At 35.2% G+C, this 20,111-nt stretch overlaps 1 protein-coding gene across 3 annotated transcripts in view; it reads right to left on the reverse strand.

Annotated features, from left to right (window-relative positions):
- Positions 1 to 1,069: 1,069 nt before the first annotated feature.
- ZNF326 (zinc finger protein 326) overlaps positions 1,070 to 20,111 on the reverse strand; it is a 75,456-nt gene continuing 56,414 nt past the window's right edge. For all 3 annotated transcript variants that reach the window (XM_059063600.2, XM_059063630.2, XM_067043064.1), the window contains 6 exons: positions 16,623 to 16,734; positions 14,299 to 14,446; positions 13,063 to 13,162; positions 9,525 to 9,655; positions 7,861 to 7,956; positions 1,070 to 3,576 (listed from right to left, as the gene is read on the reverse strand). In XM_059063600.2, coding sequence (XP_058919583.1) covers positions 3,217 to 3,576; positions 7,861 to 7,956; positions 9,525 to 9,655; positions 13,063 to 13,162; positions 14,299 to 14,446; positions 16,623 to 16,734 — 947 coding nt within the window. In that variant the 3' untranslated portion in view covers positions 1,070 to 3,216. The remainder of the gene's footprint in view (positions 3,577 to 7,860; positions 7,957 to 9,524; positions 9,656 to 13,062; positions 13,163 to 14,298; positions 14,447 to 16,622; positions 16,735 to 20,111) is intronic.

Consider the following 20,111-nt stretch of genomic DNA (forward strand, 5'->3'; position numbering starts at 1 on the left):
TCCTCAGAAGTCTATAACAGGTCATTCCAATGCTTTTGCAAAATATAATGGAGACTCTCCCAAACTTATCTTATTAAAGGACAAAAGCTCCTGCTTTGATATGAGTTGCAGGCACTTAAATTTGTTTGAAGGCACTATAAATATTCTCAAATGCAATCACTGACCACTACCATCAGAATCACCTGGGATATTTGTTAAAAACATACCATCACCAAGGAATATGATCTAGTACACTGGGGCACAGATGGCCCCAAACTCGTTTACAAAAATCTAAGAACTACTATCCTTCTTTCCTCAGAAATTCTTTTCTAACATTTATGGGTACCATAAATGTTAGAAAGGATGAAGAGTCTGCTAAAGAAAGCTGACAGGTATAGGTTACAGAAAATGCAAAGGTCTGGAGACAGGCAAGAGTTTCATTAAAAACTAACAAAAAGCCATCGTAGCTCGTGGGGAATATGACATGATATTAAGTCAGAAAGCTAAACAGGCATGAATGCCATGATAAGGAGTTTGGACTGACAGTATGGGTACTAAAAAAAAACCCCAGGAGACTAACATTATCTGAATTAACATTTTAAAAAGACTATACTTCTGTGTGGAAAACTGAATACTAGCAGGGTAAGAGTGGAAGCAAGATTAGTTAATAAGCTATTTCAATAGTTCAGGAAAGAGATGATGGTGACTTGAACTGGGGTTGGTAGCAGCAGAGGTAGAAGAGTGGGCAGATAAATTTTGGAAGTAGAAAACATAGACTTTCTTATAGATTGGAGGTAGACAATGATAAAAAGAGAAGACTATAGGATAGTCCCTAGGCTTCTGGCTTAAACAACTGTGTTGCATATAAATTTCTTTGGTTATTAGAACTACATGTTTAGCCTTTTCATAAAGAAAACAAATACTTGGGTAAGAGAAGTTGAAAGGGTATTATAGATATTACATAAATCCTTATCACAAAAATATTGAATATATAGACACTAAGGATCACAAAAATTAGTCTGCCAGCAAACTAAACTTCCCTCTACAAATTATCTGATAAGATATATAAAATTTAAATCTCTGAATAAAGTACAATAACAAAATACTTTATTAATACCCTGCAAATAAGCTAATCTGAATAAAGGTTTTTACATTTCTGACAAAAATTAATACTTACATATTCTTTATCTCTCATTCTAAAACATTTACTTAGAAGTTGTTACACAGATTCTTGTTATACAGAATTCCAAAAGTTTCACATATCAGTCAAATTACTTGGGACACTTTTTTTTTTTTAAACACTCTACTAGTTCCAAAATAACCCAATACAGTCATCCCTCAGTATCCGCAGGGGACTGGTTCTATGACCCACACAGATACCAAAATCCACAGATGCTCAAGTCCGTTATATAAAATGGACATAGTATTTGCATATAACCTACGCACATCCTTCCCTACACTTTATATCATCCCTAGATTACTTATAATGCCTAATGACAATGTGAGTGCTATATAAAATATAAATGCTATGTATATTGTTGCCAGTGCTTGGCAAATTCAAGTTTTGCTTTTAGGAAGTTTCTGAAATTTTTTTTTCCCGAATATTTTCGATCTGCAGTTGGTTGAATCTGGGGATGTGGAACCTGGGGATACGGAACCTGGGGATACAGAAGGCCACCTGCAATTCTAATCTCAAAGGGATCTATTCTCCTTTTACCTTAGCCCTTCCCCCAAATTTTAAAATAAAAGAGAAAACAGGAAGGTCCATCAAGTCCTATTAGCTTTAAAATCTGAACTCCTGAGCACAAAGGCTCTCTGCAGCCTATTTAAGTAAATACAGACTCCTAGCTAGGATCCAAATTTCTCCCATTTTCAACTAAATTTCTCTTACCTGGCTCCAAATCCCTACAAGCGGATATAAATGTCTTTTGGACTTCATCAGCTTAAAGATAAGCAAATCTAGCCCACAACAATAAACCCAAATTGACCTCAAAAATCTATTTTTAAAAGTTTTGTTGTATGCAAAAAGAGAAATTATCTGTGAAATTCTACAAATGCCCATACATTCATCCCCTTAATGCCTTAAAATTACTTAATATACCCATATGTTCATCCATTCAATGCCTCAAAATTTTGAGAAGATAGTTTCACTGGAAGAGTCCCCCTCTCAAAAGAGACCAGAGTAAAGATTCAAATAAGAGCACTACTTTTTTTAGTGACATAGATGGTCATTTGAAAATAGATAATCTATCAATCTCATTTTCTCTTTTAAGTATGAAGCATATAAGCTATAAAAAGGAGAGATAGATTCAAGAGAGAAATAATTCTTTTTAAAAAAACTGATAGTTTGCTTCTTGGTTCTTCAGCCAAAAACAGGCATGACAAAAGAACTAATTTAACTATGAAAAATTATTTGTATTCAAATGTATTTCCAAGAAGATTTCAAGATCTGACACAGGCACAGAGAAAAGGAATGAATTAAAACAAATATAAAAAGGTCAGTTACAGACTGACTTCTATTTGAAACATGTTTTAAAATATTTTAATCATACTTAAAAAAAAGTTAAGTAAATTTTTATAATTCAAGTCTTCCAATTATCTTAAAACACTTATAAGCTGAACTCATACATTAAGGCAAATCCTGATTTTACATACTCATTTAATTGATGAACTCTGTTTCATTTTAAATTGCTAATCCAGGGAGAGTTTTTGTAAAAAACATTTTATTGCTACAAAGGGAAACATGGTCACAAAAAGGCTTTAAGCGTATCTTAACGCAAATTACTATATTCAATGTCCAATGCAGTAAAAAAATACACAGAGCACAAAATACTTGCCCAATTTATCTCTTCTAGGGTAAGTATTCAAAACATTAATGCACACTTGAATATATACTCCCAAGAGCAGCATTTAAGTTCAAATGATTAGAATAGATATACTAACAATACACATCTGTTATCCTCAACACCAATAAAGTAATAAAAATTAAGCTTAAAAATTATACAAACAATTCATTGAATCTAAGTTAGGTAGCTATAAAAACTAAACTAAAATAGTCTTACCTTCATTTTATTAAACAAATGCCAAACATTTAGAAATTATATAAAACAAATTGTAATCTGTGGAATGCATGCAACATGGGTGTTAACTCTCATTTTAAACTACTGATATTCTTACCCTTTTCCACATTGGGACAGAAATTTAAAGCTTCTTTTAAAACTGACTAATACCTTATATTTAATTTTCTTCTGGTTGGTCAACGGGGAAGCCGACAGGCTCTTCCTTTGCTGCTTCTTCCTCTACTTCCCCTACTCCCTCTCTTTCTCCCTCTCCTTCCTCCACTGCCCCTACTTCCCCCTCTCCCTCTATGTCCCCTCCTTCCTCTGTGTCCCCCACTCCTTCTACTCCTCCACCTTCTCCCACTTCCTCTACTTCCTCCACTTCTTCTACTTCCTCTACTTCCCCCACTTCTTCTTCTTCCTCCTCCTCTTCCTCTTCCTCTTCTTCAATAGGTTCGTCAATCTTTTCCTCCTCCTCCTCATCTCCTTCTATTTGCTGATCTTGAGAATGATCTTGAATTTCAAAGGGATTCTCACCCTAAAAACATGAAAAACAGTAGCTTTTAAAGTCAGCACATTCATTTTTTAATCAGTGAAATTTTTATTTGCTATACCATTAAAAATAAACATTATTTGAAACTTTTAATTTCAACTTATAACAAATTCATTTAATATTTGTTGAGTGCTTATTTCATACCAATGTGGGTATATAAATTCCTGAAGTCATTACTTTATACTCCATAAAACAAAGCAGATGAAGATTTACGTTCTATGTAATTACATCAATATTCAATGCACTACTGTTGCAAGTTCTCTTTACAAAATTCAAATGAAAATCAAGCACTTTTAAAAACTCAAATGAAAATCAGAAACATATTAGGTATCATGCCTTACTTTTACTTTAAAAAAATAGACCTCTTTAATTCACTAAACGTTCAGATACAATTTTAATATTTCATTTAAATACTTAAATTATGTATCTGGATGATGTCTCATAAACTGGAGCGTATTAGAAGGCTATATTAATGATGTAAGACATGAAGAGGCAATGAAGGTTTTTAAAGCAGGAAAGTATAAGATGGTACTATACTTTAAGATATCCCAGGTAGGAAGATGCAGGATGAATGGAAGTAGCAAGAGAAGAAATACTAGTGAGGGGGCTACTCTAATAGCCCAGGAAAGGAAAGGGTAAAAGATGTAGTGACACCATTAACAGAATGGATAAATTAAGATGGGGAAAGATAAGCAGGTATATGCTATATATAATTGGAATTTAAGATGTCTAAATGTCCAAAAGACAACTGAACATTTGCAACTAAAAAAGAGAAGAGACTTCAAAATAAGATATTTAGATTTGTGAATTGCCTGCACAGAGTGAATAGTGAAGCCAGGTCTTAAATAGGAAAGCCCTGGGTAGGGCTAAGGAAGTAAGCAGAAAAAAAGGGCTGAGAATAAAACCTATGGAAAAGGCTTGTACATGGGGACAGAAGTTAGAAAAGGAATACTCAGTGCAGGAAGAAACCCAGGGTAGTAAAATATCATCTGGCAAAACAAAGTTTCAAGAATAGATCAACAGTGTCAAATGATACAAACAGGTAACAGAAAAGAACTGAAAAAGTTCACTAAAGCTGATAAATATTAAACTGAGTAAGGGTACTTAAAGGATTTATTATACTATTCCCTTTACTTTTGTATGTTTAAAATAATGTTAAAATTTTTTATCTGAAAATTAAATTAAGTCACTGGTAATCTTAGAAAGAAGAGTTTCAAAAGTATGATGTAAATGGAAGATGGACAGCAATGACTGCCCAAGAATGAATCTGCACAATTTCCTCCTAAGCTCTCAAAACACACAGGCCCAGACCCCATACTCCAATATTTTAATTTAATCAAGCACTGGAGCTCTTGCTAAAAGCACAAATTCCTGAATTAGTTTCAGACCTAAACTTTCTGAATAAAAGTGTCCAGGAAAGAAATCTGGTAATCTGCATATTTAAGCAAGATTTAGGGAAATCTTTATCAGAGAAGCTTGAGAAACCCTAATTCAGAAGGTCTTTTATAAGGGGCCTGGGCAGTTTTTTTATTTGATTTTAGCTTCACAGGGAATTCTAATCACACATCTCCAGTTGGGAAATACTAGATTAAAGAGTGAATAATATATAGGAAGCAAAGAGCACAATGCAGATTAATTACCTTTTCAAATATGATAGTAAGAAAAGAGATAATAAGAGAAGAAGGGCTAGAGTCTAGGAAAAGTTAAGTCATTTTTAGTTTAGGGAACTCATTAAGCATGTCTCTTTGGGGAAGAAGAGTAAGATAATAAACAGGAAAACAAATCAGATGAAAGTAAGGAGAGAGATAACTGATAAAACAAGAACACAGATGAAGGGCAAAAAAAGAGTGTTTTCCTTCACAGACAACAATAAGGGTGAGAAAAAAGATACATAATTCTAAAGTAAAAGGAGAAAAGTTATAGAGCTCACATCTAACGGTCCAACCTCCCTAAAGCAAGAGAAGAGATAAGAATATGGTAAGTGAAGGGAGTAAGAATGAAATCCGGTAAGTGAAGAGTGGAAAGTTTGAAATAGTCACTAAGGGAAGCACCTTACATTGATTGATAATAAGTAAAATTATTGTGAGTTGCAGTGAAAATCTGGCAAACATAGTACTGGCATAATTTCATGATATTTTTAGCAGGAACGACAGTTAGTAAAGCTAACCATAGATGGCAGAGTTAAGTACTGGTAAGTGGTAAAACAATTAAGTAAAGAATTTTAGAATGGCAGCACTGCATTGTCATAAGGGCTAACCATGAGTGTCCAGGCCAGGGAGTGAAGGCAGAACAAGATGATATAGCTGGAGAAGTGGGAGAAATTGATGAACTGATTATTTCACGGGGCAAAGATTTAAAAAGGTATTTTGTCATTCTGAGAGCACTTAAAGATGAAAGTGTTTTAAAGCCATGACCAGAGATGATTATGAGCAGAAGATGTTCTGCAGACGTCTAGAACAGCTAGAAACAGAGCAGACTGCAGGGAACAGAGCAGATAGGAATGCTGGACAAAGGACATCACTGAGTCATGTGACACCAGTGCTTCTTGAATTTTAACATGTATATAAATCAACTGGGATCTTGTTAAAATGAAGATTCTTATTCAACAGGCCCAGATATGAACTGAAACTGTATTTCTAATGAGCTCCCAGGTGATGTCAATACTGCTGGATCCTTGGATCATACGGAGTAACAAGGTTCTAGAAGAGTTCTCCTCAGTTCAGGTACTTTTTCCAAAAGATGCACATAAGCAAGACACTCCCACTTAGTGATGTCTCCCATTCCATGAAGTGACTCTAAAGTGTTGCTTGAAAATCCTACATAGAAATTCTAATTTGTATTCTTCTCCCATTAAATATTACTTTCATACATCAATAGAAACCATTAACTTCTCAAAAGTTTGTGATACAGCAAGGATAAAAAATTTAATATTTCCTAATTTAGCTAAGGTGCTTTAATCTATTTCCTAATTTAGCTAAGGTGCTTTAATCTTTCTGATGCCATATCTCCCACAAAATTGGATTTCAATTAGGGCTGCATTCACTTTTTTAAAGTGGTGTCAAGAGTGCAGTAAACAGTGCCAAATAGGACAAATCAGAAAATAGGGCCCTCAGGAACAAGCTGAAAGAACTGAGATTTATTCAGCTTGGAAGTCATCTGGTTGAGGAATAATTTTATGATCACTAAGTATATATATTTATATTAGATATACATATATAACAATTTAATGATCAAATAGTACCTATTAATCACAACAGCCAAAATAAACAAAACTTCTCTAATTTATAAAATATTTAGTTACTAACGTATATAACACTTTTGTAAATCTTCAACATAACAGGCTCACTTCAGTGCAGGATGATTTTAAATGAGGTATTATTTTATAAAGACTCAAAAATGAACCTTTAAAATTTTCTATTAATTTCTGGAATAATAATAAGTTTCTTATTTATACAATAAGTGCTCATAACATATAAAGGATTACTGGAATAATATATAGCAAAAATCCTGAGAAGCAGTAGGCCAGGTATACCTAACTGTTCAACTCTGAGCTTCCTAACATTAGAAGCAAACCTCTTTCCTCCTGGCCTCCTGATTCTATGAGGGAGCTTTTTTCTGAAGCAACATATCTGATATTCGTACTTCCCCTCCAACTTTTATCCAAGGAAGAGGAATGACTTATCTAACTGGTATGCTTAGAAAAAGAAATACAAATTGGATACATCATTCCTCTTTGGAATTTCTCTTTGCTAGGAAGACCCAAAAGAGGGGAAAGAAGGGATTGAGTTGGGCATCAAGACCCTCTTTTGCATCTTCTTAGCAACAGAAAGGGTACTTTCTACTCTGTTCTATGCCATGTGATAGACTAGGAGAACCCCATTGCTGTCCAGCTGAACCAGTAACAGAAGTTGGGAGGAGGTGAGTCTGTCCAGGAGTGAAATACTAGACTATCAGACATATCTACCAAGTCACTCTTTTTTTTAAAAATCAAGGATAATATTGGGTCTGACATTTGGGTCTTCTATCAGACTCCTGTGTATCTCTCAAATGACCCAGAGCTAGACAGGCAATGAGAAAGGAATGGCTTATTGCTCCCTCCCCCAACAAATCCCAATAATTAGGAAAGAAGGTATTTTTTTTACCTATGTGTACAATATTAAGTAAAATTCTCATTTTGTACTATATTATATATCACAAAGAGTTACCATATCATCATTTAACTATTACAACACTACAATATAACCTAAAGTTCTTGCACTAAAATCTTACCTTAATAAAACGTTCATATCGCGCCTTCACTATTGGATTATTTAAAATGCTTGTAGCAGTCAAGACACTCTCTCTTTTTATTTGTTCCTTATAAGCCTATGAAAAACAGAACACACTGAGATACTTGAAAATGATGCCATGAAAAATATTTCCTTAATTAAAATGACTGCATGCTCGAATCCTTAGAATTAAATGACTTATTTTCTGGCAAATTAAGCTATAAAGCAACAAGAGCTACTGTGACCACAATCTAAATCATCTATGAATTAAAACAATGAAGATTCAAAAAGCCAATCAACTTCAGCAAAAAACACTTAGCCACTAAACACTCTAAGTCTGGGTCTACTAAACAGTTGTTTTCTCTCCTTTTCACGCTACATCCAACTCCCCCAGCCCCAGCTACTCCAACTATTCATTTCCACGCTATCAAAAAGAGAAAGACTAATTTTTCATACTGCTAGAGTAATTAGTCTTTCTCTGGGCTGTAAATAGAACAAGAATGTATTATATAAAGGAGGAAAGGTAATAAAATGGAATGTCTAATTGTCAAAAAGGTGTCAAGGGAATATCAAAAAAGAGAAAGGACAAAGATTTAAAAAAAGACTGTACGTGCTCAAAGTGGCTAAAAAAATCTGAGTTAAATGAGGTTCACGTCAATACAAAATATGAATTTAAGACTCAGGAATTCTCTATTTAAAACTTAAGTCTTTAATATTTGAATTTTAAAATTTGCTTTTCAAACAAACTAATTTCTCACAAAGTAAATATTTTTATTTGAAATAAATTTGACTAAATAAAACACAGAAGCAGAAATATACTAATCAAGAAGAAAACAGTAAATTTTTCCTAGAATTTTTGAGTAAATTCTACTAAAAACGTAACAATACATAGTAACTGGTAATCCTACTTTTGTGTGTGTGGGGAGGGGGGGGAGTACACGGGCCTCTCACTGTTGTGGCCTCTCCCGCTGCGGAGCACAGCCTCCAGACGCGCAGGCCCAGCGGCCATGGCTCACAGGCCCAGCCACTCCGCGGCACATGGGATCCTACCGACCGGGGCACGAACCCGCGCCCCCTGCATCGGCAGGCGGACTCCCAACCACTGAGCCACCAGGGAAGCCCAGTAATCCTACTTTTCAAATTTATTTTTCCCAGTCATCAAAATGTATGCTATAATCAAATCTTTCTTTTTTGTTCTAAAATACACAAACACACACTCATAAAATCATTTTGTACCACGTTTAAAAAATGTTAACAGTAAAAAGAACCGTTCAACAACAGCTATGATTTCCTGAATGCTTACTATGTGCCAGGCACTACTTTAAGTACCTTTTATATTTTAATTAACCTAATCCTTAATCAGTCACATAAGAGAAGAGTGATTATCCATCCTCATTTTATAGATAAGGAAATTCAGACAAAGAAAAGTTTATTACTTGCTTAACACATGTATGTACTGAACCAGGATTCAAACAGAGAAGTCATGCTCCAGAGCCCAAAATACTACACTTAACCACTATATTACACTAAGTATCTTTACAGTAATTCACTCATGAGATTAATCGGATTGTACACAAGTAAGTAGGTGTGAAACAATAGCCTTTAAACGGCAATAAGGGATTAATGAATAATTCAATGACTTCATTAAGACAAATTAAAACTTGCCTGCTTCCCTTTGATATGATCAGGAGATTTTAAGTGCTGCTGAACTGAGCTATGTAAAGCAGGGATATACACACTGCAAGCACTGCAGTGAACAGTCTCTACTTTCATCATGTGATCATCTGCAGTAACACCTACAAAAGAAACGCAACTATTAATAAGAAAAGTAATGATTCACATACTTCTGACAAATCAAGTTTTCACTATTTCATTTCCATGATAATTTATACCCCTTATTCCAAAAAAAGGATCAGAGTATATAGGTAGAGTTCTTTTGCTGTATCTCATACATCTGCATATATAGATTAAAAACTATATGGATAAAAGATTAAAATTATAAAGTATAATTACATTATATTTCCTAATCATGTTATACACTGATGCTCTGAGGTCTAAAAGTCCAACCCCCAAAAAATATAATATTAAAAAAAAGTTGATTTTCTAGTAAAATAAGAATTTCCATGCTTATGAACGTGGGTGGGTAGGGATTGGAAAAATATGTCAAAATTGTATTCATAAGGAACAAAAACATATGTTAGATCTTAAAAATGGTAACTGAGGTGTATTACAGGTGAAGGCTACTTTATGTTTTTAACACCTATTTTATTTGTTGATTTCTGCACATCCCAATAGAGAGTAGCAGCTTTGGCTCCCTGGCCTATCACTGTGTATGTTTGGCTCTTAGCAACAGTGCCTGACACATAATACGACCTCAGTAAATATGTTAAATTAATAAGTTATATTCACAGGAATTTTCTTTAAATGCTGCACATGAAAAACTGTTGGAAACACACCAGTTTCCTTGGAATTATATCACTTTTAAAGAACCATTATTTTTTTATGTTGAAAAAATTGACTTGGCTCTTCCTTTGGGCAACTGAACTTATCATGACATTCGATTAAGAAAACAGTTGACAACATGTAGCTTCAATTAAATAAAAAGATCCCCATGATCTTATATTTCATTCTTGAAGTAACATTTTAAGGTACTAATACTATGACCATCTGTAACTGCTGGTTGTACATCTACCGATTCAACCAACCATGGCTGAATTTTTTAAATAGAAAATATTTAATACTCCAATAAAGATGTTAAATATATATATATTTTTTTAAAAGGCAGAAAGTATTTTTTTAAAAATTCCAGAAAGTTCCAAAAAGCAGAATTCCATGCTGACATTTACACAGCATTTATATTGTATTAAGTATCATAAGTAATCCAGAGATGATTTAAAGTATATAAGAGGACATGCATAGTTTATATGCAAATACTACACCCATTTTATATAAGGGACTTGAGCATCACAGATTTTGTTATCTGCAGGGAAGATACACCAATCTCCGTCAGATACATAAAGACAACTGTCTATGCAAGGGAAGATTATAAGAGAAAATGGCACTTTCCGGGAATTACAAGTAATTCAATATGGCTGGGGCACAGACTATAAAGAAGAGACGACAGGGAAAAACAGCAGGGCCTTGATCATGAACAGCTTTGTGTGCCATGTCCAGGAATCTGAACTTTATTCTGTGGAGGATAGGGAAGCCACTGAAAATTCTTGAATAAAATCATGTAGTAAAATTAAAGATAAGAAAAACTAAAAGTAAGGAAATTGGTTAGAAAAATACTGTAACTGCCAAGAGAACAGATAAAGCTTTGAACAAATTCAATATTTAAAGAGGAAGTAAAGAAACAGACTTGGTACATATTTAAAAGATAGAACAGAGAGAACACAATGCTACAGACATAGTAAAGGTGAGTACTAAGATTAACTTCAAAGTTCTGGTTTTGATGATGGGGCCACTTTCCAAGATAAATGAGAAGATATTTGTTAAGTTTTTGTTTTGTTTTCTTTTGGGGATGGAGGACGCTCAAGGGGAGGATAAATTTTTTGGATATGTTCACTTTCTGAGACTGCTAAAGAGAGATATCAGTAGGCAGCTGGATATAGAAGATTAGAGTTAGAAGAGATCTGTGCTAAAGATATAGGTCTATAAGTAATCAACATATAGATGTTGATTTAAACTCTGTATGTAAATTAATTCATCAGGAAGATATATAAAGAGAGATGATAATGGGACTGACAATACTGAAAAATACTAACTTCCAAAAGCTTAGTAGAGAAGGAAAAGCACAAAGAACAAAAATGACAAGAGAATAAAGAAAACATCAGGGCACTGAGATACCACAGAAACCAAGGGAGGAAACAGATTCACAAAGAATACAATTATCAGTGGAAAACGATGCAGAAGAAAGATAATGATTCAAAAGAACATACTGAAGTTGGTGTTGGTAACCTCTGTCATAGCAGTTTCAGTAGACTAATCGTAGCAGAAACTTGTCTGCTGTGGGTAAAGTAATAAATGAGAATGAAAAAAGACAGACCAGTGTGGACAATGCTTAAAGAAGTGTGGTTGTTTAAACAGAAAGACAGGTTTCAGAGGTGTCTATGTTTTTTTCTTTTCCTTTGGGGCTTATGAGAAGGGATAAAAGAGACAGAGGACATACAGAAGTACAGGCGGCCCTCTGTATCCATGGCTTCTGCATCCATGGGCACTGGAGAGCCAACTTTGGGACTTGAGCATCTGTGGATTTTGGTACCCACAGCAGGTCCTGAAACCAATCACTCTCAGAACCTAGGGACAACTGTTATCTTCCATGTGGAGGCAAAGCTGAGTTTTCCTCTATGAAGGAAATGAAGTGAAAGACGTAGGGGCAGGTAGTGATAAATTTGTAAGCATGAGAACAGGAATCAGAGGATTCCATTTCTGATAACCCACTCAGGCCAACCACATATGACTATGTACTATATCACTCTATTGCAGCGGTCCCCAACCTTTTTGGCACCAGGGACCAGTTCTGTGGAAGACAATTTTTCCATGGACAGGGTGGGGGGGGGATGGTTTCGGGATGTTTCATGTAATACATTACATTTATTGTGCACTTTATTTCTATTACTATTACATTGTAATATATAATGAAATAATTACAAAACTCACTATAATGCAGAATCAGTGGGAGCCCTGAGTTTGTTTTCGCTTGCCACTCACTGACAGGGTTTTGATATGTCTGCAAGCAATTGATTTATTACGGTTTCTGTGCAGTCAAACCTCTCTGCTAAAGATAATCTGTATTTGCAGCTGCTCCCCAGCGCTAGCATCACCACCTCAGCTCCCCCTCAGATCATCAGGCATTAGATTCCCATAAGGAGCATGCAACCTAGATCCCTCACATGCACAGTTCACGGTAGGGTTCAAGCTCCTATGAAAATCTAATGCCGCCGCTGATCTGACAGGAGGCGGAGCTCAAGTGATAACGCAAGCGATGGCGAGTGGCTATAAATACAGATGAAACTTTGCTCGCTTGCCCACCGCTCACCTCCTGCTATGCAGCCTGGTTCCTAACAGGACACAGACCCGTACTGGTCCATGGCCCAGGGGTTGGGGACCCCTGCTCTAACGGGCATCATTTACACTGAAATAGGTTATGGTATATAAAACATATATGTAAATTTCTAAATCAATTTGTTTAAATACTTACCTTCCATAACATCTTTTTCAATTATTTTGACTACTTCTGTTTGATTATTTGTCTGTTGCTTACGAATAGATGTTTTCTTGAATTTATTTACCATACATTCCTAGAAAACAAAATAGAAAGAATCCAAAAAGTTTTCGGTGAGCAGAGAGTATAGACCTAGCACCATGCTTGGCCTATGGAAGATAACAATATCTATTATATAAGAACTAGTAAATGTTCTCAAGGAGCTTACAATTTAGTTGGAAAGACTACTATAAAGTACCAGGAAACTACAAAAAGTATTTACTTTTCAAGATGTATTTTAGGCACACAGAGAGAGAGATCGATGACAGCTGAAAAGGCAAAAGATCTTCTCAAGACAGGTGACTATTAAAGTCCTAAATAACAGTTAGGAACCAGTTGAACAAAATTACAGCAAGAAATTTTAATTAAGGTACACAATTCTGCAAGAATATAGAGGAGTAAATGAACCTTGTACTTCTAACCTTCTACCAACTCCATCTCTTTTGCCCAAATTAATTGTATGTACAGTTAGCGGGCCAGATCCAGCCCTGGCCCCAACTATCCACCCCTTCTCCAAGCCACTTCTGCCTACACCATCACTCTGGGGCCTTCCACTTAATAGTGTCATCTGTGTAAGTGTGAGTGTGCTCAATTTCCAATTATTGTTAGTTCACTGAGGGGAGTGTCTTTGTCTTCAGTGCCTGAACAGCACTTTCCGCAAGTATTTAAGAAAAACTGTTGAACTGATGACCACATTCTGATAATATAAAGGACACTAATCAAACACCAGGCTCTCTGGCTCTGAATTCAGACTTCCATTTATTGAAAGTCACTGAACTGCTCTGAGCATGATCTTTTAGGATAAAGAGGAGACAGTATAAGGCTGAAATGAAATATGAAGAAAAGTACCCAGCACAACACCAGGTACACAGAAGACTGTTAACAGATGATAGCTGATTCTGTATCAATAAACAGCTGTTAAAGGAATTTTTTTCCTGACACCTCTGCCAGAAACTACTGTGAAAAATGTAAAATGTACTCTCAAAGAACAAATCTAAAATCTATGAAAGAGGAATTCACATCTACTTCTGAGCTAATTTTAAAACAACTCTTTAAGTGAATAGTAAATTAAATTCTTAGAAACATAAAATGGGAGACAGATGGGAAACTATGAAAATATAAGCAATTCAAATGTCAGATAAAGTGCTTCTCACTTCAAAAACAGCTACTTACATGCAAAAACTCCATAACTACTTTATCGAATTTGGTTTGTTTTTGAATATGATCTAATGTTTCCTGGTGTGAAGAACTTTCCAGATGCAGTTCAATATCTTTTTCTTCAAATGTTCGAAATTTACAAAATGAACATGTGAATGCCATTCTGTAAAGAAAAAAAGTTTTTCTTTAAATATTACCTTATTTACTTAGAAAGAGTTCATAAGACTATACCAATGAAATTAATTTTCCCAGCATAAATGATTTCCTCTCTTCCATTTAATGGTTGATTTAAATTTACCTTAAGTCAGATAGTATCTAAGTACCTGTCTGGACACTGTTATTATACCAGTTGGCATTGCTGGCCCACACTGGAGCTTCTGGGTATGAAAGATGGATCAATGGATCTACTTAATCTAATCCTAAACTATCCACTTCAAGTCTAGATCAGTTAGAAAGCCAGAGCAAACTTCAAGCAGTATCAAGTTCCTAAGTTCTACTACTTATTTTATACTCTGTTCCATCCTCAAGCTTCCAAACCACTAAAGTAGTGACAACAAAGCCAGGTGGAAGATCAGACAACCATAATTCTCTCTGTTAGAGCTCTTGGATGATCAAAAGTCCTGCCCTGCCCTCTAAAAATCACTTCAGGATGACTAATCAGCCTGGACTGGACAAATGCACTCATTTAGAAGCTCAGGAGCCACTCCAGAATGAACTTTCCCTTTTTCTGCCATTTAATTATTCCTACCTCATATATTCTTGTTACTTCCTTTTCCTCGAATTATGACACTAGTTTCCTAATTGGTTTCTTTGCCTCTTGTCTCCATTTTCCAACTAATTCCTTACAGTACTATTATATTTACTTTCCTGAGTAAGAGTATAGGATCTGATATCTACTGCTGGGTTTATTTCCTAGCACCCTTATGTGACCTCAGGCAACTTAACTTCTCTGGGCCTTAGTTTTCTTATCTTAGTAAGATGAAAACCCTCATAGAGGTGTTTGAGCATCCTCAGATTTTGCTATTTGAGGGTCGGGCGGGGGTGGGGGTCGGGTAGGAGGGGTGGTGGTCCTAGAATTAATCCACTGTGCGATGACTGTAAATATCAAAAAATCAAAATCATTCCTATATATCTTTTCTTTGGGGGGCTCTGTTGGGTCTTTGTTGTCACGTGCAGGCTTTCTCTAGTTGCGGTGAGCAGGGGCTACTCTTCATTGCGGTGCGTGGGCTTCTCATTGTGGTGGCTTCTCTTGTTGCAGAGCACAGGGCTCTAGGCGTGTGGGCTTCAGTAGTTGTGGCACGCGGGCTCAGGAGTCGTGGCACGCAGGCTCAGTAGTTGTGGCTCGCGGGCTCTAGAGCACAGGCTCAGTAGTTGTGGCACACGGGCCTAGTTGCTCCAAACCATGTGAGATCTTCCCAGACCAGGGTTTGAACCCATGTCCCCTGCACCTGCAGGCGGATTCTTAACCACTGCACCACCAGGGAAGTCCCATTCCTACATATCTTTGATCAAACCTTTTCATTTGACTCTCAGGAATTTTTTCACATCCGAATTGATATATGTGTCTTTTCAAGGAAACAGGTTTTTTTGTTTTTGTTTGCTTAAACACAATAATTTATCAATTCTAAGATATATTTTTCCTTATTGCATCTCTGAAATCAGTCTGTATCATAAAATTAATGACATATCACAATCTCTTTTGGCCAGATAATTGCTTGTGCATGTATAAAAATCAGGAATTCCAGTTTTAAAATCTGTAGAGTGATTGTCAGTGGCTTGAAAGTCCCAAGGACAATTACACAGCATTCTTTTAGACCCTGACAACCAAATTGTTGTGGGAGAGGTGGAGAGTAGCAAATTGAATATATTTGTCAATATCCTTGAGACAGGAATCAAACACAGGCTAACTCTACACAACTACAGCAGCAGCTTAAGACACCAATAACTACAGCTTTTAAAAAAATATCTTTTCTTTTTTTATTTTTCCAGTTTTATTGAGATTGACATATAACATTGTATAAGTTTAAGATGCACAACATAATTATTTGATACATGTATCTATTGTGAAATGATGAGCACAATGAGTTTAGTTAACGTCCAACACTTCACTAGTTATATTTTTTTTCTTGTGATGAAAACTTTGAAGATCTACTCTCTTTGCAACTTCAAATATATATACAGTATTGTTAACAATAGTCACCATGCTGTACAATATATCCCCAGAACTTATTTATAATTGGAAGTTTGCACCTTTTGGCCATCTACTCAATTTTCCCACCCCTAAACCCGAGAAACAGGTTTTTTATGAGTCCAGTTTTCAGACTCTACTAAGCACAAACCTGTATCCATCTCCATATTTCTCACTGTTTTTTTCTCTTCTGCGCCTTTGTTTCTCTCGCCGGGCCTCAATTCGTCGCTTTTCTTCTTCTTCATTTTTAGGATCTGTTTTTGCTAGGGGATCAGACAAAAATGTTAAAACTAAAAATCATTTTTCCATTCTCCTTTTCCAGTCCCCAGTTCATCAACTATAGACATACAAGATTTACTTGACGGTCATTATCTAAATTGAACTCACCAGAAAAATCAGAATTTGAGATTACCCAGCGTTTCTGAAACTTCATTCATGTGAATAACATCATCATGAACTTTGCCTATTTACTTCTCACCTATGTTATTATCTGCTACATATTTTTCTCTAGATCTACTCATTTTTTCTTATCCTCATTTTAAGCAATAATATCCACATAACCTAAAATAATTTTGAATACCACACTCTGGGAAACACTGAAATAACCTGACCTTGCATGAATGTGGAAAAACAATGAGCACTAGAAAGAGAGCCCTGGATACAAAAACTCATTTATTATAGCAGCTCTCCCAAAATTTCTTAAAATGTATACACTCTAAAACAAAAGCAGATTCTTCCTCTTTTTTTCAAAACATGCCTTAATGTGAATACACAGTACAAAATGCACTATTTTAACCATTTCAAGGTGTACCATTTAGTGACAATAAGTGCATCACAATGTTGTGCAACCATCACCGCTATTTAGTTCCAGAACTTTTTAATCACTCCAAAGAGAAACCCCATACCCATTAAGCAGTCACTAAAGCACCTGGTAAAACTACCAATCTGCTTTCTGTCTCTACAGATTTCCCTACTGTGGATATTTCATATAAACTAATGATACAATACATGGCCTTTTTTTGTCTGGCTTCTTTTATTTAGCATAATGTTTTCAAGGTTCACCCATGTGTTGTACCATGTATCAGTACCTCCTTCCTTTTTATGGCTGAATAATATTCCATTGTGCGAATACACCACATTTTTTTTCATCCATTCATCTGCTGATGAACATTTGGATTGTTTCCACCTTTTAACACTTGAAAATGATGCTGCTATGAACATTTATATACAAGTTTTTGTTTGAATACTTCTTTTCAATTCTTTGAAGTATGTATCTAGGACTGTAATTGTCGGTTCATATGGTCAGTATACGTTTAATCATTTGAGGAACCACCAAACTGTTGCCCACAGCAGCTGCACCACTTTACATTCCCACCAGTAAAGTATGAGGGTCCTAATTTCTCCACATCCTCGTCAATACTTGTTATTTTCCTTTTTTTATTTTTAAGGCCATCGACTTCACATGGTGTGAAGTGATATCTCATTGTATTAAAAGAAAAAGGTTCTTTCTTATAATACAATTAACTTTAGACTTAAAACAAACTAACAAACTCATCTGCCCTCAAACTTTTCCTTTTATACATTGTTTATCCTTTTGGATTACCTTTGGAAAAATATCTAATACAAAATCATGAACAGCTGGGGATTTCATAAACGTAACAGTAAACAAATATTAAGTACATGCTATGCATACAGTGGGATGTTTCAAAATGATATAAAATCAATACCTTAAAATTCAATATCTAGATTATTTTTCATCATTTTATAAGAGCTTAAATGTACATTATTATTTTATTAACCATTTTCAATATCCTTTCAGTTCCCCTCAAATCCTCACTCTGTAGAAAATCCACTTGTACATGACTTTAAACTAGAAGCAATTCCATTTCCCTTCATGTGCTAAAACTATGACATATGTTGTACCTCTATCCAAATGACTGAACATGGCTCCTTTCCTACTGCTTTTCAACAAATCATATAGTCTATATACTATAGTGTAGCAAGATTTCTTATTACTAAATATTCAGCAGATATCTTTCAGTACGCCCACCGCATGCCTAACAGTGAAAGCCTGATTTGACTACAGGGTTTTGGCTTCATTGTTAGTTATACTACACTGCTCTCTCAAGTTTTGCTAAAAAGAAAAAAAAAAAGTTGGGTTACATATAGCTGCTTTAGTGGCAAATCAGTTTCTGAATCAAACTTTGCAATATTTATTTAACTATACCTGCAAAATATATATTTGAAATCTATCCCAAGAGGATCAATTGAATTGTCTAGTCTAGAAATTTTATTTAGAGTACAAAATTCAGTAAATAGCAATCTATCAACTAACAGAGTATAAAAGTTATCCTTACTAACACACACTCTACCTATTATCAGGTCTCCTGAATTCCAGAATATTGCTATTTTTTACTAAATAATATAGACATCCAATGAAAAGCATGGCAGGAAAGTAGACTTAATAGTATTTAAACCATTCCTGAGTATTGTATTATAACTTATAATTTTAAGGAAAAAAATCCAACATTTGCAATTTCAATTATTTTTTCAAATATGATACATTAAAATGTCTGTAATGTTGTAATTAGATTAAAAAGACACTATCAAACTCTTAGAGGAAAACACAGCAAGATCCTTTTTGATCCACCTCCTAGAGAAATGGAAATAAAAACAAACAAATGGGACCTAATGAAACTTAAAAGCTTTTGCACAGCAAAGGAAACTATAAACAAGACAAAAAGACAACCCTCACAATGGGAGAAAATACTTGCAAATGAAGCAACTGACAAAAGATTAATCTCTAAAATTTACAAGCAGCTCATGCAGCGCAATATCAAAAAAACAAACAACCCAATCCAAAAATGGACAGAAGACCTAAATAGACATTTCTCCAAAGAAGATATACAGATTGCCAACAAACACATGAAAGGATGCTCAACATCATTAATCATTAGAGAAATGCAAATCAAAACTACAATGAGATATCATCTCACATCGGTCAGAATGGCCATTATCAAAAAATCTACAAACAATAAATGCTGGAGAGGGTGTGGAGAAAATTGAACCCTCTTGCCCTGTTGGTGGGAATGTAAATTGATACAGCTGCTATGGAGAACAGTATGGAGGTTCCTTAAAAAACTAAAAATAGAATTACCATACGACCCAGTAATCCCACTACTGGGCATATACCCTGAGAAAACCATAATTCAAAAAGAGTCATCTACCAAAACGTTCACTGCAGCTCTATTTACAATAGCCAAGACATGGAAGCAACCTAAGTGTCCATCAACAGATGATGAATGGATAAAGAAGACGTGGCACATATATACAATGGAATATTACTCAGCCATAAAAAGAAATGAAATTGAGTTATTTGTAGTGAGGTGGATCGAACATAGAGTCTGTCATACAGAGTGAAGTTAAGTCAGAAAGAGAAAAACAAATACCGTATGCTAACACATATACATGGAATCTAAGAAAAAAGGAAAAAGTTCATGAAGAACCTAGGGGCAAGATGGGAATAAAGACACAGACCTACTAGAGAATGGACTTGAGGATATGGGGAGGGGGAAGGGTAAGCTGTGACAAAGTGAGAGAGTGGCATGGACATATATACACTACCAAACGTAAAACAGAT

The sequence above is a fragment of the Kogia breviceps genome, chromosome 1 (genome assembly GCF_026419965.1).
Source record: "Kogia breviceps isolate mKogBre1 chromosome 1, mKogBre1 haplotype 1, whole genome shotgun sequence".
NCBI lineage: Eukaryota > Metazoa > Chordata > Mammalia > Artiodactyla > Physeteridae > Kogia > Kogia breviceps.